The sequence below is a fragment of the Drosophila takahashii genome, chromosome 2R, assembly GCF_030179915.1.
Source record: "Drosophila takahashii strain IR98-3 E-12201 chromosome 2R, DtakHiC1v2, whole genome shotgun sequence".
NCBI lineage: Eukaryota > Metazoa > Arthropoda > Insecta > Diptera > Drosophilidae > Drosophila > Drosophila takahashii.
In genome coordinates this window covers 21,862,727-21,886,160 of record NC_091679.1, presented here as the reverse complement: position 1 = coordinate 21,886,160, position 23,434 = coordinate 21,862,727, and the positions used below count along the sequence as shown (strand labels likewise).

The 23,434-nt window shown below is 42.1% G+C and overlaps 2 protein-coding genes across 4 annotated transcripts; both read left to right on the top strand.

Moving 5' to 3' along the window:
- Positions 1-31: 31 nt before the first annotated feature.
- On the top strand, positions 32-20,798 carry LOC108061979 (putative sodium-coupled neutral amino acid transporter 11). Of its 3 annotated transcripts, XM_070212539.1 has the most exons (12): positions 32-79; positions 369-635; positions 3,234-3,293; positions 13,008-13,307; positions 13,496-13,610; positions 13,918-14,170; positions 16,603-16,673; positions 16,755-16,916; positions 17,064-17,176; positions 17,247-17,438; positions 18,851-19,133; positions 19,211-20,798. In XM_070212539.1, exons 2-11 carry the CDS (start codon positions 579-581, stop codon positions 19,091-19,093), a joined length of 1,566 nt encoding a protein of 521 aa, XP_070068640.1. In that variant the 5' UTR covers positions 32-79; positions 369-578; the 3' UTR covers positions 19,094-19,133; positions 19,211-20,798. The 3 variants fall into 3 exon arrangements, with proteins under 3 accessions (XP_070068640.1, XP_017003945.2, XP_017003946.2); XM_017148456.3 differs by having other exon boundaries at positions 18,851-20,798; XM_017148457.3 differs by lacking the exon at positions 3,234-3,293 and having other exon boundaries at positions 18,851-20,798.
- Positions 20,799-20,953: 155 nt separating this feature from the next.
- On the top strand, positions 20,954-23,337 carry PPO2 (Prophenoloxidase 2). Its single transcript, XM_017148455.3, has 4 exons — positions 20,954-21,945; positions 22,005-22,100; positions 22,159-22,920; positions 22,985-23,337. Exons 1-4 carry the CDS (start codon positions 20,962-20,964, stop codon positions 23,195-23,197), a joined length of 2,055 nt encoding a protein of 684 aa, XP_017003944.1. The 5' UTR covers positions 20,954-20,961; the 3' UTR covers positions 23,198-23,337.
- Positions 23,338-23,434: the final 97 nt, after the last annotated feature.

The following is a 23,434-nucleotide window of genomic DNA, read 5'->3' as shown; positions in this document are numbered from 1 at the left end:
TTTCGCAATATATTTTTATTGCAGCATTCTCATCGAAAGCGTCGAAGCAACCAAATCGCATCGAACACCCGATAAATCGGTTAGACAGTGCAAAACTCCATTGCGAAACAAACACACATCCCCAAGAAAAATACATGAAAATATAAAACAGAAATACTTTAAAACACACAAAAACCAGATGACTAGATAGACTTTAAATTTTCGGTTCATTTATTGTTCGGTGACAGTGCTAAGATATGTGCTCCAGTTCTTGTATAACTCTTCATAATTAACAAGAAAGCTAAAACTGAGTTGTGCCAGCGGCAAAATTGTGTTTCCCCCGTTTGGTTTATCTTATTTCAGTTGTAAATTTGTTTATTTGCTTGCAGGCGGCTGCTCGTGTATATCCAGCTACTTCATAAAGGCCAACTACCCACCTAAACTTAACCAAAACCCAAGCCAGAACTAACACTAAAAACAAAACCAAAGCTAAACTCAACTAAGTAAACTAAACTAAAATTGAAGCCAAAGGCTGTTACAACTTTTGCTATTAGCAAAGTTAGACCAAAAATAGAGAAAAGATTCCCAGACCAAGTAAAATGAACGACAGTCGACGCAACACGGCCACTGAATTCAGCTACATACTGCAGCGCCAGGTGAGTCGGTCCGTAATTATATGCACTTAGTTTGAGAAGCGCCTGTTTTTCGAGTCCTCACCCTGAAATCACTGAAAGCACCCACAACTCGAGCACTTCCCTTGCAGCACCCTAATTGCACACTTCTCAGCCGCAGGAACTCCGACTAATTGCAACGCCACAAGAACTGGCAGATTGGCCAACTGCCCGCAGAGTGCATAATGGCCGGGGATATGGCAAAAGTCGGGTTTCTCAGTACTGTTGACCCACAGCTTTGTGCTTCCATTCTAAAGTATCAAATTTGCCTCCAGTTTTCACATCAAAAATTTTAAAAACTATCATGATTTTGTATCGATTTCTATCAACATTCAAAACGTTTCCTGTACAAAGAATATTTTATTCATCACGGCAATTTTACTTTATAAAATAAGTATATATGAAATTTCTTTAGTTGGTTTCATAAAAAACCATATTTTTCTTTGGCTGAGTTTAAAAGTGCCTTCATAAAAATTTTAATTTTACAAAACCTTTGAATAGCAATCAATTACGCGCTTTGTCAACTTTTCGGGCGCTACAATTTTCCCACTTTTGACTTTCTACAAATATTTACAAAAACATTAATGTTTTGTGCTTGCATTAGAAAATTATCCTCCCAAGTGTAAGATGTGCCTGTCATACATCCCGTGGAACGTAATCAATTTCGGTCATCTTCAACGCGTCGGGTAGGACAAAATTAAATTTTCTAAGCTGAAAGCCACAATAGATTTTACGACACATTTTCATGAGCGGATTCCCTGCTTGCCCAATGAATTGTTAATAAACAAAATGCCCCGTCGATCAATCATGGCTTAATAAATGCCCACGCCAACATTTGCATATGAATCTGGCCGAGGGGATTTGACTGGGGATTTTGGGAGCTGCCGACGGGTTATGCCCGATAATCCCTTAAGCTCGTTATGAATTCCATTTCGCTCAACTTCTGGAATTGGCTTGCGTGTCTGTCTGCACATACGCAGGCACACACACTCGAAATCGTGGCTAGCAACTCGTAACTCTTACTGTGAAAAAGACTGTTAAATCAATTTGTTTTCAGCACCACCGCGCTTACAAGAGCGTAGTTTCCCGACCCCGCGGAGACCGAGACAATGACACATTAGATCCATCGAATCGTGTCCTGATTGAGTGATTATCCAAAACACAATTCGCAGCATGCTATGATTGATGAGGAGCAATTGAATCAGTTGGGGCCCCAAGGATTCTGCTATTTATTGTCTCACCGATGACCTTTGACGGGCGTGAAAATACGACCGAAATCCTTCAAGATTTAATTAAGCTCTCCCATGGGGCCGTCCGCCAAAACGCTTGAGATAACGAAATCAATAAGCGGCGAGCACGACCTTTAATTACACAACACCCCGCCCAAAAGGACGAGGATGGGCGGAGGATTTATGAGTCCCGCTCCAGTTATACATCTATTCCACAGCCACAGCCTCAGCCATATCCGCATCCACTTAATCGTCGCTTAGTATGCATGGCATGTGGTGGCATCGCCGCGCATCTGCTGTCTGGCCTTGGACCTGCTGCTCCTCGAGCTCCTCCCCCAATCCTTGTGCTCCTCCCCGCTCTTCCCCGTGTTGCAGCTGTGCCAGCTGAGGCATCAAATAAGAATGTCAGCGGCAGCAGCAGCAGCAGCGGCAGCGGCGCCCCCTTGTGAGATAACAGAAATCAATGTCAGCTGCAGCCAGTGCACTTGGCCCTGGAGATTCCAGTTCTCCGACACTCCGTGTCGACAATTAAGTTCGCATTGGAATTTCAAATTGGCCCGCCAGCCCCTCTCAAACGCTTAACTCAATCCCACTTTCAGTTGACCCAATTAAATCAAATATTTTTCAATGGGAAATCAATTTAAATAAATTTCAAAGGCAATGGCCATTGATAATCGGACCTCAAGTGAGTCAACAGAGGCCTGGCAATGACAGGAAGTGTACTGAGTGCTTGAGCGAACGTGACGTATGGGTAACGGGCATCACGCATACGCCACCGCTAAGGTTATGCAATAACTGTTGCATACCCCAGTGCTTCTTAGCCATTCCGGCTCGCAGGCAATCAAGGTGAATCGCCAAATCCCTCTCGAGACGCGACTAAGTCCATCTCCTGGGCCTCGAGTGGGTGTGTGGATGTGCGACGGGTGTCTTAAATGGTTTCGATTTCGGCGCCTTACGGACTATGGCGCCCCCCGCTGACTCCCCGCGGTGGCAGTAGAACAATATCTCGGAAATTGACGGCCAAAACGATAAAAAAAAGAGGAAAACCCAGCCAACCACTGAACCCGCGCTCGCATTTCCCTCAGCGATATATAAAAACACGTGTTCCATAAAGATATGTGCGCACTCTTATATGCACATATATGTACCATGTACAGATAGAATATATATATTCGGCATGCGAATAAATTGGAATTTTTTGCGGTATGATTCGTATTTCTTTATATGCATGTGTGTTTGATTTGATATGTATTTTACGTTTATGCTTTAAGCGAATCATTCAGCGCGCACTCGATTGTTGTTGAAGTGAACTCGATTTAATGGCTAACAATTTGATTTTCATGCGATTCATCAGGGCAGCGATGTGTCGGTTGCCGAGGCTTATGCATTCGATGACTTCAACAATATAATGAAGGTAAACTTTGACCCACATTCCCCTTCCCTTTCCGGCATTGCACTTGCATAGCAAACCGTAGTCGTATTCACACTCAAGTCCCCTTCACATTTATTAAATTCCGAGTAACGCCTACACTCGGTCTGGGAGAATGAGAGAGAGACGGCGACAAGGATAGACAGGGACGGGGAGACTGGGACATACATATCTGACATTCTGGCCGCGACCTTCTCCGGGGTCTTTCGGGCGGTACAAATTGCTTTTGGTCTCTGGACATCAAAAGAATTTCTTTATTAGGAAATACTTGCTTGCCTACTTCGCGAGCGCCTTATTAAATATTGCATTGGGCAAAGTCATGTACGAGTTGATAATGAAGACAAATTACAATTGAAAATGTGTTCTTTTATTGCATACTTTTGCCCAGACTTGGTGGGAAATATAAAATTTAATGAGAATTTACTGTGCGGCGCTTGGGAACGAAGTATTGGTTTGTTGGAATTAAAGAGCAGCAAAAAGGGTGTGAAAAAAATAAGAAATTATAATATTTAAAACCTATTTTTTATAAATGTTTATATCACAAAATCGTTTTATTGTTCTTAGGGATATGGTGATGACTTTAAGCTTCAAGTCGAGTTTAAGAGCCTACCTTGGCTGATGAAGCAAAATCTCATCCATCTAGCTCAACGCTTATTAAATGCTAACAGAAAAGTGTACTAAGACCATTGCAAGCTGACTGGGCTTTAAGCCGAATCTAATCCCGACAACTAATGCCAGAGAATGTGTGTCGGAAATGGCAGGGAAGGATTTCCCATACATATTCTCGAACTTAGTTGGCTTTTTTCCGGGGCAGGGGAAGGAAATGAAGGAGGCGGCGAGCGTTGGGCCAGAACCTGAAGGGAACATTGTGTAATATTTGATGCATTACCATGCATAAGTAAGGAATGCCAGTGAGTGAGTGTGTTCGGCCTTTGTTGATTTCTTAGGCCTCGCACCGAAACTTTTGTTGTTGGCAAAGCCATTAGGCAGCCAAGGCTGGCCAAAAAATTCCAGCATTAACGAGTGGGAGAGGGTGCGAATGAAGGAAGCCAAAGAGCCCTGATTGTTTGCACAACTAATGGTCGCGCCGGCTCAAAGGCAAATTGCCAATAGTTGAGACACTCTGCCGGCTGTTTCTCAATTAGGTTAGTTCCAGCGGAAAGTGGAACCACTCTTGGGCGGCGGAGACTACTCATTAATTGCAATGAAAGGGAACTGCAAAAATTAAATTAAACACGAAAACTGCAGAGCACTATGTGAGCACACAAATACACTTTGAAAATGATTTAATGTACATTTCAAAAACATTGCCAAATATTTCATGATGACTTGACTTCATCTTATCTTACATCTAAATCCTTAACAAAACGTATACTTTTTATATAAAAGATTATAAATGAAATCTTGTAATTTTAAAAGTCTTTATAGTTAGTAATAATTTAATGAAAAGTGAAGGTGACTTTAAAAAGGGTTTTTAAACTTTCTTTGAAACCCGTTTATGGTGAATTAAGCCGGACAATATTAAATTAAAACGAAACTTTCCGGTTCATTGAAATTCGAACAAAACCTGAATATGTCACCATTTTCGTATTATTTTGCTGTGCAGCTGGTAAAAGGTCAAACCCTTTCCATTTCCCTAGAACAACACCCCATTCAGAACACATCCCCGCCGCGGGTAAAAACCAGACCCGAGGACCATTTGGCTGCCTTGCATGTTTGTGTTTGCTTTTTTACTATATACCGAGATCGGGGGATAGGGGGTTCCGACACAGTAGGCCCTGTTTGTCTATCGGCAGGGGCGCAACCCAGGCAACGGCTGAAACTGAAATGACAACAATGCCGACACGGCTGTGTCAATAGTTCAGCGGGACACGGATTGCAATGCAAAAGCGTTGCAATTTCTGCGGCAACCGGCGGCTTTTACTAACATTGTGCCATTTTGCCATTTTGTCTTGCGCATAATTTCAGCTCCCGTGTTAATTGTTTGGCCTGCCCCAGAGGAGCACCCAAATATGCACCAGCCCTCTCAATTTGGGATGTGCATGTGGGTTTGGTGTTGACCAAAACGCTTTCATTAAAGTGCAAATGGTTGCCCCCATTGTGCTGTCGTCGCTCTCTAATTTCATTAGGCCAGCCAAATATGTGTCCAGAGTTTTGGCCAAACAACTTGTTTGGTCCCTTTGTAATACATATTATGCCTGGGGTATGTTGAGCCGTCAGAAGTACATACATATGTATTAGTCGCAGAAGTATAGGTATTAGGGTGGGTCGATTTGGGACCCCAAAAATCGTAAAGGGGGAACGTAATCTTTAAAGGATTCTAAGCCATATTGGCGAACATACTTATGGTCTAAAATTACTTTTGACCCCCCCCAAACGCGAAAGAAAAATACTGCTTTTTTGAGAAAAATAGCAGAGCTTGCAAATAACTGTCAACCGATTTTCCTGAGGCAGTTTAATCTCGACAAAACCGAAAAAAATGTTGCTCACAAACTCTCTCTCTGAGCGGAACCCTTTTTTAGTTTTGCTTGTCGGTTTCGGTCCGACCGTTCGGCTCAACCGAACAAAGCAATCGGTCTTTCAATAACCACTCGGTGAGACCCTTTTAAGTTAACAGTCATCTAAAAGGGTTTCTGAAAGACTACTGTTAAATAAAAGTCCAAAAAATGGGTTTTCTCTAGAAAGGAAAAAGTATAGGCCTGCTGTGATATGTGAATAAATTTTACATAGGAAATCAAGATAATTCTAAAATTGCATTGTACATATAAATTTATATAAAATTGTATTCTGAATATAGGTTAGCTGCTATTTTTTTGTTTGCTTCAATATATTAATTGACTATATAAGGAACTATCTTTAATAAGAAATGCCATAAAGAAACGAATTACCTTTCAAATGAGCTATACCATAAGAATAAATGAGAACTACCATAAGTCTTAAGATAAAAACTGGCTCAAAGTATTCCAACTAAGCCTATTCCTACAAAATGGATCGCGCGTTCCTTCAAATCTGTCGAAATATTTTGAATAAAACTGAATAATGTTGTGAAGATATTCTTAAATAGTTAGGAATTGATTTAAAGCTACATAAACAAAATTTGAAACTGCTAAAGGAGGTTTAACCTGTTAAAAAGCTCTAATTTTTCTTGCAGCTTAAAAGATTCGCTTCTTATTACGTGGATTTGGTTATTAATTACTACATAAGATAGATATGCCAAAAGTGGAGTTTTGGGATCGTAAATTATTTAAAATATGTAGAATATTGGAATTTAATGGTAAATGGGCTAATCTTACAGATCCAGCTTTGGAAAGTACACATTACGTATTTTTCCTTACCCTTTTGAATTTTAATAATCAAAAAGCAATGTTACGACTGAAGCATTACTGAACAGGTCACACATACAAACTCATACATTCACAAAAGACCGTTTTCCTTAACAGACCGAGCAAAGTAGTCAGTAGAAACCGAAACCGAAATAACTCTGAAAAAAGGGTTTTGCTCTGAGCGTAACATCTGTTAAGCAAAAACCCTTTTAAGGGGTTAGCTCACACCCAGTTGTCATAGGGTTTTTTGTGACAGGTTTTTTCCTAACACTTTGAAAAGGTTGACCGAACCTTGCAAGCTCTGAAAAATAGTCAGCACAGATATATTACTAAATATCAATTTACAATTTAAATCAATTTTTCCTAAAAAAAAAGCTGTATTTTTCATTCGCATTTGGGGGGGGGGGGGGCAAACGTCATTTTAGACCATAAGTATGTTCGCCAATATGGCTTAGAATCCTTTAAAGATTACGTTCCCCCTATACGATTCATCACTTTTTTCGGCCCCATACAAATCGACCCGCCCAAATAGGTATACCTTTTTAATAGGTATCTTTTTTACGATTCAGGCGAAACAATAGAATGAAAACGGCAGCTAATATTGTGTCTAATAGCTGAAATCTTTTGAGATTCTAAATCATTAAAATGTTACACTAGGTTAAACAAAAATTGATTAAAAAGAATTTATTTTTCTTATAAGTTAAAGTTGTCTAGATTATTCTCCCAAAACTTCAATTCGATCGGATCAATTCTTTAGGAAACATAGCCTTTAAAAGTTACATTCTTCTGGGCGTTTAGTTTGAATCAACGCACACCCAGAAAAAAAAATGACCTAAAATGTCAAAAAATGGCCTAGAATTTAGGTAAAATTGGCCTAAAACTGGAGCTAAGTCCTTGAATGGCCTAAAATTTAGGATACCATGACCTAAAATGTTAGGCCATTAAAGGCCTAAAATGGGGGTAATATTTGGCCTAGATTTTAGGTAATTGGCTGCCTAAAAATATGAGAAAACCCCTATCCAAAATTTTAGGCATTCTTTGGCCTAAAAATATGTACTGAAAAATTTATAATATTATAAAGTAAATACAGAAAAGTTTATAGCTAACTCGAGGTCAATGTCGGGCATAGTCTTCAAGAAGTCGTCATTATGCCAACACACAAAAAGGAGCGAGGAGGCTTCACAGTTCAGCAGTGAAATCGCTGTCTTATTCAACGATCGAAGTGGGTTACTATGCAAGCCGCGCTATAACTGGTTGGGAATTATAGCGTCGCCAAAACGGTATCAGAGTTCCGTGCAAATTTATTTAGGTAAAAGGCATTAATTTTAAGGCCCACGCTGACCTATACCTATAGGCTATACGGGACCTAAATAGTAGGGCAAATATACCAAAAATTTAAATTTTTAGGCAGTACTTGACCTAAAAAGGAACTTGTAGTCCATTTAAAATGTTTTAGGCTATGCATGACCTAAAATGTTGTCCATCATTTTTCTGGGTGCACTTTTATCTCATTTTTCTGGAAACCAAGAATTGGAACGCGGTGGACACGATAACTCAAGAAGTTGTCAACTGATTTTTTTAAGTATTTCGTAAAAATTTAGCATTTAAAAATCTTGTGCTTGAACAAAAGATTTTGAAAATTTGTAATTTTTATTCATTTCCAAAATTAACAAGAAAGGCAAGTCGCAGTTAATATATCCTTGCAGTTAAAATAACGCCTACTTCCTAGAAAGTCACAATGTTTTTTCTGATATCTTTATTCCTATTATTATTATTCCTATGGGAGCCATAGGATATAGTGGTCCGATCCGACTCGTTCAGACATATATGTCTACATATATGTACTACCTGCAATAGAAAGAAGACTTTTGAAATGTTTAATCGCGAAAACTTTAGAACTGAGAGACTAGTTCGCATAGGAACGGAAAGACGGACATGGCTAGATGGACTCTGCTATCGGTGCTAATCAAGAATATATGTATGTATATACTTTATGTTGTCGAAACGCTTCCTTTACTGCGTTGCAAACATCTGACTGAAATTATAAAACCCCTGCAAGGGTATAAAAACTAAAAAAAAAGACTTAAAAAATTTGTTTTCGCTATTTAATAAATAGCCGTTCCTCCTCTAAATCAGCGCGAGAGAGATGGAGATATGCAAGCACCAATCCATCAGGGGTGTCACAGAAATCACTTCCAACCGAAGACGGTTGGATTTTGCATTGATGCACGTAAGAACTTTAACGGATTTCGGTTGGAAATAATTTCTGTGACACCCCCGCATATGAAAACGGACCATCAAGCGGATATTCCATTAATTGCTCATAACTTTTAAATGAATGGTCTGAACTGAAAAATTATTTGGCATGCCGATAGCTATTGACAAATCCAATAAGATTAAATTTACACTGAACAAGAAAGGAAGCTAGCTTCGGCCAGCCGAAGCTTATATACCCTTGCAAATAATTCCTATTAATTTACAAATCGCAAAAATGTTAATTTTCCTATTATTTCTCATTAATTTTGCGTTCGTTTTAATGGCAGCTATATGATATAGTAGTTCGATTTTGATAAAATTAAAATCGAAATTCGAAAATATTTGAAAAGAGTTATATCCTAGAGTAGAAGAGAATACAATAAAAACCAACGAAGCAATAATTTATTTCCTATTATATTCCCATTAATTTTCCGAACGTTCCTATGACAGCTATATGATATAGTCGTCCGATTTTGAAAAAATTTTATTCGAAATTCAGAGTTAGATAAAAAATGACATTTCCAAAAGTAGGATGTTATAGGTTCAAAAACACCCAAGATATAATTTTTATACCCGTTACTCGTGGAGTAAAAGGGTATATTAGATTCGTGCAAAAGTATGTAACAGGTAGAAGGAAGCGTTTCCGACCCTATAAACTATATATATTCTTGATCAGGATCACTAGCCGAGTCGATCTAGCCATGTCCGTCTGTCCGTCTGTCCGTCTGTCCGTCTGTCTGTCCGTCTGTCCGTCTGTCCGTCTGTCTGTCTGTATGAACGCTGAGATCTCGGAAACTATAAAAGCTAGAAGATTGCCATTTTGAATGCAGATTCTAGGAGTTCCTACGCAGCGCAAGTTTGTTTCAAAAGGGTGCCACGCCCCCTCTAACGCCCACAATCGCTATATACGATTTTAAAAATTTCAATATTTTGGAAAAGTAAAAATGCAGTTTTATTGTGTTTATCAATACCTATCGAAATGTAGAAGAAATTTTTTAAATCGGACCATTCGTTTAAAAGTTACGGCGGATCAAAGTTTTTATCTCCACCTCCTTCGCACTTCCTTTAGCTGAGTAACGGGTATCTGATAGTCGGGCCACCCGACTATAGCGTTCTCTCTTGTTTTATATTTTTTTTCCCGATTGTTCGTATAAGAGCTATGTCCTATAGTTGTCCGATCCGGCTCCTTCCGACTTATATACTACCTGCAATAGAAAGAAGACTTTTGGGAAAGTTTTATCCCGATAGCTTGAAAACTGAGAGACTAGTTTGTATAGAAACGGACGGACAGACGGACAGACGGACGGTCAGACGGACGGACAGACGGACATGGCTAGATCGACTCGTCTAGTGATGCTGATCAAGAATATATATTTATATACTTTCTAGGGTAGGAAACGCTTCCTTCTCCCTCTATTCAAATCGGACCATTCATTAAAAAATTATAAGCACTTTGCTGTTCATGCATATCTCCATCTCCCTCACACTTCCTTAAGCTGAGTAACGGGTATCTGATAGTCCAATTACTCGACTATGGAGTTCTCTTTTGTTTGTCATGTTTGTCAATTAATTAAAATTTCCTTTACCTCACACAAAAAAAAAAAACTTGGTAAAATCAACTGTAATAATTGTCAAACAGGCCCCAACCAGCAAAATTGTCAATTCTACTAAGTAAATAGTCATTCCACAACAACAAAATACACACAACTAGCAAAGACACAAACCCAAAGCAAAAACAAAATACACGTAACTATTTTAATAGTTAAGTAACTTTCTTTGTTGGTCAATTTTACCAAACAAATTTTTTTGTGTGCTCCCTAGCTTTTTTCTTTGTTCAAACCCCCATGAGCCTTTCTTATTTTATTTACATGGGTTCAGGAAATAGGAGTTGGAAATGAGAGTATGGGCGCGGTCCAAAGACATGAGTATTATTAATTAAAATCGTGCAGTGCATAAAACGGTTTGTTTGCCATTAGAACCGGATCCCAGAATATTTCCAGGACCTGCCTGGCCCTCAGATTGCAGATTGGCTTTCGTGTGTGGCGTTGCTATTTGTGTTTGAGTTTGTATTTGCCTCCGACAATGTTTGTCTTTTATTAGAAACGTTCTGTTAGACAGGTTTTTCTGCCAGGTGGGTAGCATGTGTGCACGTGCCCGTATGGGCGAGCATTTGCACCTGAGAAGCCACCGAACAATTTTCATCTCTTGTTTTCCCCTTTTTTCCGCTTTTCCCGTTTCACACGCTTTTGAGTCAATTGAGTTTCGAACGGGTGCCTTATATTTCTTTTTTCTTCGTTAAATTAATTGGATTTGTGAGGTTTAATTGCTGACAGGGGATTGCTGGCAAATTATTTATGAGAATTCGAGCGAAATTTAATGTTTGCATTTTGACCGCCGATATATGCGAGACCCGAATTCGAATTTGACCCCAGTAATTCGCTCGATTGAACACCAGAAACAGATTTATTCATTCATTGATATCATTTATTCAAGCAATTATTTATGATTCCACATGCGCTTCGTTTGCTTCGGTGATGAAACTTTAACCAGCCCAAGGACAAGTGGCCATAACAATTTAATGGCGGGGTAATGTTCTATATGATAAACTAATCAAGGCAGCTGGCTATAAATTATCCTGTTGAGAGAGCGGAATTAGCCCAGCCTTCGAGGGTTTTCCGCCCCGGCTCGAGATTTACGTTGGCCCCATTTGCCTTCGACGGCGCAATTTGTTTTTCCCGTTTTTGTTCTTTTCGTTTTTTAAGGACAAAGGACTGTGGGCCCCTGTCAACGGACACTCTGTAATTTCGTTGGGCCGCAGCTGCTGTAACCTTGCCCAACTGAATCAGCCTTGGCACTGAGACCGTTAGCTGGACTTTGGCCGGGTTTCCCGCGCTCGTGCCTCATAATTAGCCATTTTCTTTGATACTTGACTTGCCCCAACCCGAATCAAAAAGAAAACACCTCTCGCGACCTTTGACGCCACTTAATTGAATTGAAAACTCAACTGAACTCAACTCGCGCGTAATTTGCCTTTGGAAATGTTCATTACCCAAACACCTTCAGAAACCATTTTAAAGTAGTTCTGGCAAATGTTTACTTTACGCTCGCTCCCTTAATAAAGGGCGTTGGGGGTAAAGCTGCAGAAGTGTAAACTTTTACTTTGTTTGTTTGCCGTTTCCCTCGAAGTTCAGTTGCGAGAACTTCTTTAATTGCCAGCTGGCTAAAGTTTTTCTCCAATTTGGCCTTATCCCTTCGGTTTTTTATTATTTCTGCTGTTTTATTTTTTAGTTGCCATGCTGTAAATGTGGGCTACAACATTGGCCCGCTTTTCGTGACTTTATGACGTGGCTGAGGAATTTTATTTATGTTTATGTGAGAGCTCTTGATATAAAATTGTCTTTTATGGCAGGCGGCTGGAGCCGGGGATCTGGGAAATTCGTAGTACCAACACACGTATATAAACACATAGAAAAACTCAATACTGAAATTTTACATTTGGGAAATGTCTATCAGGTTTGAAACATTAAATATTTATTTAAATTTAAAATGTTTTAGCTTAAATAAATCTAGTAACCTCTTCAAAATTGTACAATTTATTATATGAGATTAAATTTTAATTCTAAATACTTTTTTTTTAATCATCAATAAATAAAATAATTATTTTCCTAACACTTCATTATCACAAGGCATTCTGAGTTATTTCTGTGTTCTGAATTATGATATTAAACGTCAAACGTTGTTTAAATGCCGACTTTCAATTCCATTGTACAATGTTTTAACACAGTCTTTAGCCGAGAAATTCCCTTCTTGAGTCCTTGTTTTCTCAGTGCACACACGGGGGAGGGGGGAAGGGTTTTGGCTCAACCGCAATTTACGATACGGATACGAGCTGCCTTTGTCTTTACCTCTACCTGAATATTGCGTATACGCAACATTGGCTGGCGGGAGTTGGGTAGTGTGTGGCGAATGGGTGATGGTAGATGGTGGGTCCTGTTGGTTTTGCTTTTGATGTAAAGAGGCACTCGAGGCAATTTTGCGCTCTTATCCCAATCAACGTGCAGTAATGGAGAGCACAAGGGAGACCGATAGCTAACCTTTGTTGTACGTTACACCGTCCTAGAACAACCATCAGACACATCAGCAACAGGGCCAGCCGCAACAACAACAGCAGCAGCAACATCAGCAGCAGCAACAGCAGCAACAGCAGCATCGGCAACCTTCGCAGCAGCAACCACAGCAGGATGCCGGACTGGGCGACACGTTGTCCTCGCTGCCACAGGCCTCGTTCAACTACATCAACTCCATCGTGGGCAGCGGCGTCATCGGCATACCCTACGCCCTCCACAGGGCCGGATTCGGCCTGGGGTTGGCCCTGCTCATCCTGGTGGCCTACATCACCGACTACTCACTCATCCTGATGGTGAGTGGCAAGCCCTAACTCGATGCCTTTCCCAAATCGGTTTAAAGTGGCGATCAGGCCGACCAAAGCCAAAGTCACATGCTAAACGCATTTCCGTTCGATTCCGGGCTTAGCATTTTCCGCATAATTAACGAGCGCACTCATTTGCGAGGGCGTGTGCAGCCGTTAAAGCCTCATTTCATTTGCAGGTCAGATGCGGCCACATTTGCGGTCGGTTCAGCTATCCAGGCATCATGGAGGCCGCCTATGGCAAGTACGGCTACTACTTGCTCTCCCTCCTGCAATTCATGTATCCATTCCTGGGTGAGTCGGTCAACTCCTCTTTTCACATTACATTGCTCATTGCTGTTTTATTGATTTTGTATACATTTCTTTAAATTTGTGTTTACATTTTAAGTGGTAACAAAGCTATAGTTGTATAAAACAAACATATTCTTAAAATACAAAAACTATATTAAAGTTGTTAAGAAATTTTGTTGAGATTATAATTTACAAGTCGAAATACTCCTAGATATCCTTCAACCCACATATTTTTATGAAGCAATATAAATTTTACGACCAATTTTTGTGATAGAAATTTTCTTATACATTTTCCGAACCCTCCTTGCAGCCATGATATCCTACAATGTGGTGGTGGGCGATACGCTGTCGAAAGTGCTGGTTCGCTTCTTTCCCTCCTGGGGCGGTTCCATGGGCGCCGTGCGGCTGGGCGTGGTCTTCTTCGTCAACGTGGGCGTGGTAATGCCCCTCTGTCTTTATAAGAACGTCTCCCGGTTGGCCCGCGCCAGCTTCATTAGCCTGGCCTGCGTGGTCTTCATCCTGTTTGCGGTCATCATCAAGCTCATGTCAGGCGATTATAAAGTGTAAGTATGTTCGCTCTATCATAAAACAACATCCCTTCTATTTAGTTCGTCCTTTAACTTTTTTATCAAATTACACTTGTTTAGAACAAAAATTCCTTGAAGGTTTAAATGCCAGATTCTGGATCACAAAATATCACCGACTTGGGTTGTTAAAAAAATCGATAGCACTATCGATACTATCGATGGTTTTAATATTTAGGAAACATCGATGGTTTGAACCCACAATCGATACTATCGCTCCAAAAAAATAATTGAATTTTACATGAACATGTATTTTATTTTACATATTTTAAGGAAAGAAAAGGTTTTTAAAGTATATACTAAGAACACGACGGTATTTTAATTGTTGAGGCTCAACATCGAATTTTGTTTCACTTTAATCGCTGTAAAAGTTAGACCGTTCTTTTCCCCCTAATTCTTATGAGTCAACCACACATTTTCCATAATTTGTTTTTCATAATTTTTCTTTATTTTAAGAATTTGTTTTTATTTTCTTTACTATCGATAGTATCGATAGTGACCACTATCGATAGCCAAAAACATCGATGGTGTCCACTATCGATTTTTTAACAACCCTATCAACGACCTTTGAAATGGCACAGCTATTTTTTTTTCAAATTTTTTTCACTTAAACATTTTTAAAATGTTTAAAATAAATGGGTTTATATTCTGGATCAATTGCAAAAGTATTAAATCGGATTGCAAATAGACATTATTAAACTATATATATTAGCTCTTATCGATTTCAATAATCGAAGAGGGATAAGAGGGACACAAAATTCGTTTTTATTTTAGATAATAAGATTGACCACCAAAAAGTCCAATAAAATTTAAAAGGAATCAAAATAAAATTTAAAAAAATCTACAGCGGAGGAAAAAACCGAAAAATAGTTATAAAAGTAGTTTGACCATTTACAACGTTCCTTGAACAGCCTTTCCTATGATACCAATCTCACTCCCATGGCTTTTTATTTGTAGTTACTTTTCTAAGTATTCCAACCCCTCTTGCCACAAAATGAAAACAATTATAAAAATATTTGATTTCACTATGCGGTTTTTACCAGTGAACACTAAGAGAATTTGGAACATTTTGGCTGTAACTAGTGTTATCTTTAAATGGCGTGTGAAATTAATTGAATAATGTTTTCACTGAAATGCCACCGTCTATCGATTGGGTCAATTAACGTTTAATTTTAGCTAATAAATTACAAATGCAACTATCTGATGGCTGACCTACATAAATATTTCATTTCCAGAATTGAGCCGGCGAGGAAATACAAACAGCAAATGAGATTTGGAAAATTAGCCGACTTTTACCGAGAGCATTGCGCTTTCAATTACTGACAATTATTATACCTGATCAGTATACACATGCGTTGAAATGTTATTCAATTAGTTTCACTTTCCAAAAGTATTGAATTTTGAATTTAATTATAACGAAAGGAAAGTCTGATTGTCATAATTGATAAATTTCCGTATTAAAATGTCACAAAAATGTAGATTTATTTGCAATTAAATTATGAATTGTGCGACTTGAACACAATTTATTTGAATAAATTCGTTTATAAAATCAATAACATGAAATATAGCTGATTTTATGGGCCAACCTACCCTGAATATTAAAAGTAGGCGAAGCAATTTAACGCCACCTTGGAGAAAAACTTTCTAGCCGGCAAGGCAATTTACAAAAATTACGGAAAAAAACGGCGTAAAGATTTATTTGTGTTTTAATTACATATTGTGTACTTTGCTCGATTTTCCCTAACCGCCAACAAAGTTGCAACCAGTTGGACCTGAGCTTGGGAATAGGGCTGTGGGTCGGTCTGTGGGTGGTGCTGGTGGTTTGGGCGGTGTTGGGGGTGGTTCTGGCTTTAGTGCTAAGTGGCGCTTTAGTGCTTTCAAATCTGTGGCAACTGCCCAGGGCGGTGGTGCTCCTGTTCCGGCTCCCGTTCCCCATCCCACTGGCGGTGCAGAAGCTGCTGGGGAGCACAGAGCTCATAAAATTTAGTGTGCCACTTGTTTGCCTTTTATGGCTTTTCATTAGGCGAGTCGAGTTGAGTCTGTTGCAGTGGCAACTAAGTTGTATGCATACATACATATGCGCTGGAAGAGCGGAGGACGCAACACTTTCCCCTTGCAGTTTCAAGGTCACTGGGGGCCAGAAGCTCCCCTTTTTCAGCTGGCGGGGAGCGAAAACCTTGAATGCTGCGTCTGCTGCGGCTTGGTATAAAATTTAAATAAATTTCCAATTTGCGGCTGCCTGGCTTTCACTCGTCTTATCTCACGGTCCGCACCTTTTGTTTTTACTCATTTTTTATGCGAATAATTCACATTTCCGGGGGCCGCCGTCCGAGGGCGAGCCAACGAAATGTTAATTTGGTGTTAACTTTTGTGTAATGTTTCCCGGAAAAACCTTTTTTCCCACCCCTCAGGACGGACACGGCGGAGTCCTGGCGGTTTGCCAACTCGGATCTTATCCCGGCCACGGGCATCATGGTCTTCGGTGAGTTTCCACTTTTCCACTCGAGCGTCCGCCTTTATATACCAATCTATCTATCTATCTATTGGACATCTGTCTGTGCAGCTTTCATGTGTCATCACAACACCTTCCTCGTTTATCAATCAATGCGCGACGCGACCATGGAGCGCTGGGAGAAGGTCACCCACATTTCGATTGGATTCGCCTGGACGGTGGCGGCCCTGTTTGGCATCGCTGGCTACTCCACCTTCCGCGCCTTATCCCAAGGTGAGCGATTGACACAAATTGCATTTAATTGCACTGACAGGCAATTTGCGGACGTCTCCCGTCTGCTGTTTTTGGCATTTACTATTTACCGCTGGGACTTGCTTTGTTTGTGTTTGTTATCTTTGAATTTATTTATTTGTTTTTCAGGCGATCTGCTGGAGAACTATTGCTGGGACGACGACCTGATGAACTTCTCGCGTGTGCTCTTCTCCATATCGATACTGCTGACCTTCCCCATCGAGTGCTTCGTTTCCCGCGAGGTTGGCCCGGGATGCGGGATAGTTGGGAAAGTTTCGCAACTAACGTGTGTTTTGGGTGTATTCCCCACAGATTGTGCGCGCCCTCGTCCATCGGTTCGTGCTGAAGGAGCCCATCAGCGAGTTCACCCAGGACAAGGACCCCAGCCTGGAGAAGGGGGCCATAATCGATGAGTACTCGAAAGCCATTACCATGGCCATCGTGTTCAGCGCCTTCGTCATCTCGCCCATGACCGACTGCCTCGGTTCTGTGCTGGAGCTGAATGTGAGTAGGATTTTCGCATATCGTTAATCCATGATTTCTATCCACGTCCTCCGGTCTGAAAAACGGGCGTCGTACCCTTGACCAGAATTGTACAAATACTAAATACTTTGCCAAAAGATTATGAAATATGACCCAGAGTCAGAGATAACAAGAGAGAACGCTATAGTCGAGTGCCTAGACTATGAGATACCCGTTACTCAACCAACATTAAAACGAGAATTATCGGACCCGCTGACCATGCAAGGCAGAAATGTAGGCGCTGGATAGGTTTTTGCGTTAGAGTGGGCGTGGCAATATTTTATTAAGTCCATCGATAGGTATTGACGAATCAAATACATTTTAGTTAAAATTTTATTTTTAGCATTAAAACTTTTGCTGTTTTTTGCTGTTTGTGGGAGTTAGAGAAGGCGTGGCACTTTAAGATTCAGATAGACAGAAGGACATTGATTGATCCACTCGGCTGGTAATCCTGATTGGGAATATATTATATACCTGTTACATTTATTTTTTCAGAAATACTCTACGAGTAACGGGTACAAAAATAACATTAAAAATTCATATATATCATGCGCGGATCCACGGGGGTGATATGGGTGATATATAACCCCCCACTCGGGTGAAAAATGAAAGAAATTTTGGTATTCAAAAAGTATGCAACAAAAAAATTGTTCTGATATCACCCCCCACAAAAAAATCCTGGATCCGCCACTGATATATATACATTATGGAGAACTAGCGAGACATACTCCCAAAACAAGAAGTTTTTATCTTTTTTTGACTAGCTACCTCATTAATTATTTCTTTCTGCTCCTATGGTGTGTTGTTCTGCGGTACTTTTCATGATTATCTGAGCATTTCCGTTATTCAAGTGCAAACTTTTGTTAAACCACAGATAGGAAGAGTTTAGTCGAAAGAACTCAAATCAAAAACTGGTCTGGTTGGGTTTTATGTTTTTTTTTTACCATTTTTTGATAATATTTATATTTATACATTTGCCATTTATCATTTGGATATTGGCCACAAAACTTTGAAATTGGGAAATCTCGAGGTTATTTATGACTATTTTAGTTTGTATTTATGTTCTAGCTCAGCTCGTTTAATATTCTGCAGTGCGGTGCTATCGTTTAAATGGGAAATGGGAAAACCATATTTCCAGTGCTTCATTAAATACATCTGAGACTAATTCGAACTTCACCATTCACAATGGGGAAACCTTATGGCCAAGTTTATTACAATCTACAATCAGCAAGATGTTTGCCTCTTGTATTCTGGTCACGGGTATTGGCCACATGGCCGATCCCAAATGGCATCCACAAATTCAGTCCCGAAGCCGGCTTTGTATTTGCCATGCAAATTTATGCCCCACCCATTCAACCGTTCACCCATTCATTCACCCATCCACCCATTTTCAGGGTCTCCTGGCGGCCATACCCTTGGCCTACATCCTGCCCGGCCTGGCCTACATCCAGATGGAGCCGCACGCCCTGCTCAGCCGCGAGAAGCTGCCCGCCCTGGGCCTGGTGGTCTTCGGAGCCCTGGTGACCATCCTGGGGGCGGCGGTCCTCCTGCCCGGGCTAATGGGCGGCGACTGCCGGTCGGATATTGTGATGGGCTACTGCCGGCAGGAATTCCAGAACTCCACCGCCGCGAACTAAGTGGGCGGAAGCCGGAGTCGGCCCTCAATTTAGGCTGCTGGTCGGGATCGTATTCGTATTTTGTTTCCCTTGTTTGGGGTTATGACTCTTGATTTTTTGCCTTGGTTCTAAACACAGCTGCACCATGTCGCATCGAAAGAAACTTGTACCTGAGTCCCAGACGTTCAAAGTATCTGCGTAAGTAAGTAGTAGGCACAGTGTTGAATTGGCTAGTGGAAGTGTGATACGGGCGAACCTCAGTACAAAGGCCAGGCATTCTCTCCGATCGAGCAACCCATGCATATTTGCACCGGATAGTTATTTATTGCATACATTTCGTTGGATCCCCGTTGTTGATGTCGATATTGTTGAAAGTAGTGAAAGTTCCTCGATATATATGTATGTATGTAGGTACTCTGGAGTCATTAAATTAAAAAAAAAACAAAATGAAATGTAACAAAACGAAACGAAACGAAAAGAACGAAAGCAAACTAAACCAAACTAGAACTAGATGTTATCCGTAGCTTTAGCGTAGTCTGAAACTATTTGGGCACCAATATACACATGCAATCCTTAACGACAACCGACTAATCCCCAAGTTGAGAAGCAAATCAAAATCGAACAAGTATTATATGTATGTACCGACAACCATTTGTAACTATGTATGTATGTATATCTATGCCCTGACGTTACCGAATCATATTCCAACGTTTTATATATGTATATGTATACAAGGAGTAGATAACAGCGCTTTAAAAACAGAAACAAAAACTAAAATCAAATACTTTCCATTGAAACACATCGATTTAAACAACAGTTTTGAGTTGTTAACGGCACTGAATTCTATTTTGAATTGCGTATATACACCACACACGATCAAATATTTATATATACACTCGACAAAGATATATTTTTCTACAACTCTTGATTTATACTGCACGATATTATGTAAATACATGTGTATGCATTTTTGGATGTGATTAAAGTCTTTACACTCTATACACAAGCTTTCACTTCTTACTTTCTCCTCGGGGCTGAGAGATCGGAACCAAGCTGAAGACCCACCCCATTAACTCTATATTCTAAGAGCTTAAACACTACATATCATGGCCAAGGAACACGGGACATGCCCAGGGCTTTTCTAAGATACTTTTTACGAGATCTTAAGATCTTACCAACTGAAACTATCGCCTATACACAACGAAAACAGAATCGGAAACGGAAACAGCAGAAACAGAACTCTATTTCTACAGACTTCTTGTATATACACGCTATATAGATCCGCTTGTCGTACGATATTTCTCATGTTCTCATTCGCCAAATATCTTGTTGTCTCTCTCTCTTTAGCGCTATACTATATAAATACGTATAACAAAGAAGTAGTAGGGAATTAGGGAGGTGTTGATCGATTATAGCCGAATTGTAATTATTATTATTGCCGTATTATGCATGTAGCGACAAATATATACATATAATAAATTGTTTAGATGGGATTGTAAGCGAACAGATCGTATATGTGGAGAAGTTTTAATTTACCACGCAGGCATACCCCAGAGATAACCAAATCCGATTTCATTCCAATAGTACATATGTATAGATAAGCTAAACCAAAAAAACAAAAGTATTCTTGAAATAATAAAACTGCATTTTAGAAATATGCTAAAACAAACACTGCGGTTTTGAAATCCCTATCACCGCATTTCCAGAAACTTTCTCAGGCGCTCTGCGGTTTTTGCTGCTGATACTGGATGTTCCGTAGTTCCCGGGTTTGGGTATAAAAAGCATAGCTCTTTCGGTGGATAGTCACAGTTGTGGAGTTACAACGCTTTCAGTGACACTTGCTCAGTTAGTTTCCCTCGAGATCCTGCAGTAGACCAATCCATCCAAAAATGACCGACAAGAAGAACCTCCTCCTGCTGTTCGATCATCCTACCGAGCCCGTCTTCATGGACAAGGGCAAGAGGGTGACCGTGTTCGATGTGCCCGACTCCTTCCTCACCGACCGCTACCGTCCGATCAGCAACGAGGTGCAGAGCCGCGTCGGCGACAAGGTTGAGCAGCGAGTGCCGGTCAGGGAGATCTCCATCCCCGACCTGAGGATCCCCATGTCCCTGGGCCGCGACGAGCAGTTCTCGCTGTTCCTGCCCAAGCACCGCAGGATCGCCGGCCGGCTGATCGACATCTTCATGAACATGCGCTCCGTGGACGACCTGCAGAGCGTGGCCGTGTATGCCAGGGATCGCGTCAACCCGGTCCTCTTCAACTACGCCCTGTCGGTGGCCCTGCTCCATCGTCCGGACACCCAGGGTCTGGACCTCCCCTCCTTCTCGCAGACCTTCCCCGACCGCTTCATCGACTCGCAGGTGATTCGCAAGATGCGCGAGGAGTCGTTCGTGGTGCAGCCGGGCTCCCGCATTCCCATCACCATTCCCAGGGACTACACCGCCTCGGACCTCGATCCCGAGCACCGCCTGTGGTACTTCCGCGAGGATCTGGGCATCAACCTGCACCACTGGCACTGGCACCTCGTCTACCCCTTCGAGGCCTCCGATCGCAGCATCGTGAACAAGGACCGTCGTGGCGAGCTGTTCTACTACATGCACCAGCAGGTGATCGCCCGCTACAATGCGGAGCGTTTCAGCAACAACCTGGCCCGCGTGCTGCCCTTCAACAATCTGAGGGAGCCGATTGCCGAGGGCTACTTCCCCAAGATGGACTCCCTGGTGGCCAGTCGTGCCTGGCCGCCGCGCTTCGAGAGCACCAAGCTGAGCGATCTCAACCGGGAGGCCGACCAGCTGAACGTGGAGATTGGCGACCTGGAGCGCTGGCGCGACCGCATCTACGAGGCCATCCATCAGGGCTTCGTGATGGACGTAAGTAGTTCGCTTCAGTTTCTTGGGAGGGTATGTTTAAATGGTGTTACCCTTTTCAGGAGCGTGGCAACCGAGTGCCCTTGGATGAAGCCACAGGCATTGACACCCTGGGCAACATGATTGAGTCCTCCATTCTGTCGCCTAACCGAACGCTGGTAAGTAAAACTTGGTCTTGTAACGACCTAAGAAACTGATGTGCTTTTCCCCACCCAGTATGGTGACCTGCACAACAACGGGCACACCTTCATCTCGTACGCCCACGATCCGACCAGCAAGCACTTGGAGTCCTTTGGAGTGATGGGCGATGTGTCCACCGCCATGAGGGATCCCGTCTTCTACAAGTGGCACTCGTACATCGACCGCATCTTCCAGGAGCACAAGACACGGCTGCCAGCCTACACGGACACCCAGCTGAACTATTCGGGCGTCTCGATCACCGGCATCCAGGTGGACACCAATGGGGGTCAGCCCAACACGCTGAGCACCTTCTGGCAGCAGTCGGACGTGGACATGTCCCGTGGCTTTGACTTCCTGCCCCGCGGCAATGTCTTCGCCCGCTTCACCCACTTGCAGCACCTTCCCTTCACCTACACCATCAGTGTGAACAACGACGGGGGTGCCCAGCGCTTCGGCTACGTGCGCATCTTCATCGCGCCCAAGAACGACGAGCGTGGCCAGCCCATGTTGATGCGGGACCAGCGCGGCATGATGATCGAGCTGGACAAGTTTGTGGCTTCGCTGAACCCGGGACCCAACACCATCCGTCGTCGCTCCACGGAGTCGAGTGTGACCATTCCGTTCGAGCGCACCTTCCGCAATCTGGACGCCAATCGTCCCGGCGCCGGAACTCCGGAGGAGCTGGAGTTCAACTTCTGCGGCTGTGGATGGCCAAACCACATGCTGGTGCCGAAGGGTCTGCCCGAGGGACTGCCCTGTGTGCTCTTCATCATGGTGTCCAACTATGAGAACGATAGGGTGGGTTAATGGCCCAAACCGGGTGTTGAGATCCTCTTCTGATCCTCTTTATTCCCTCCCTCAGATTGACCAGCAACTGGTGGGCCGCTGCAGCGATGCCGCCTCCTACTGCGGAGTCCGCGACCGCCTCTACCCCGATCGCCAGTCCATGGGCTATCCCTTCGACAGGCTGCCCCGCACCGGAGTCGACCGGCTGGTGAACTTCCTCACGCCGAACATGAGCATCGTGGACGTGACCATCCGCCACGACAATCGCACCGTCCAGCGCCAGAACTAGACGAACCGCTCCTGATCATAGACTATCGCCCTGACCCGATTCGACGGCCTCCACGCCCACCTCTAGATACACAACCCTTAGCAATCTATTGCATCTTTATTGAGCCGCTTAATAAACAAGACATCATGGCATTCCACAAAGCCACTTTTGTGCTCAATTATTGGGGGTCGGCCTCCGGACGAGAATCTCTCGCTGATTGCGCTTATCAGCCGCCCGGGGGAAGCTTTAAATGCCCAG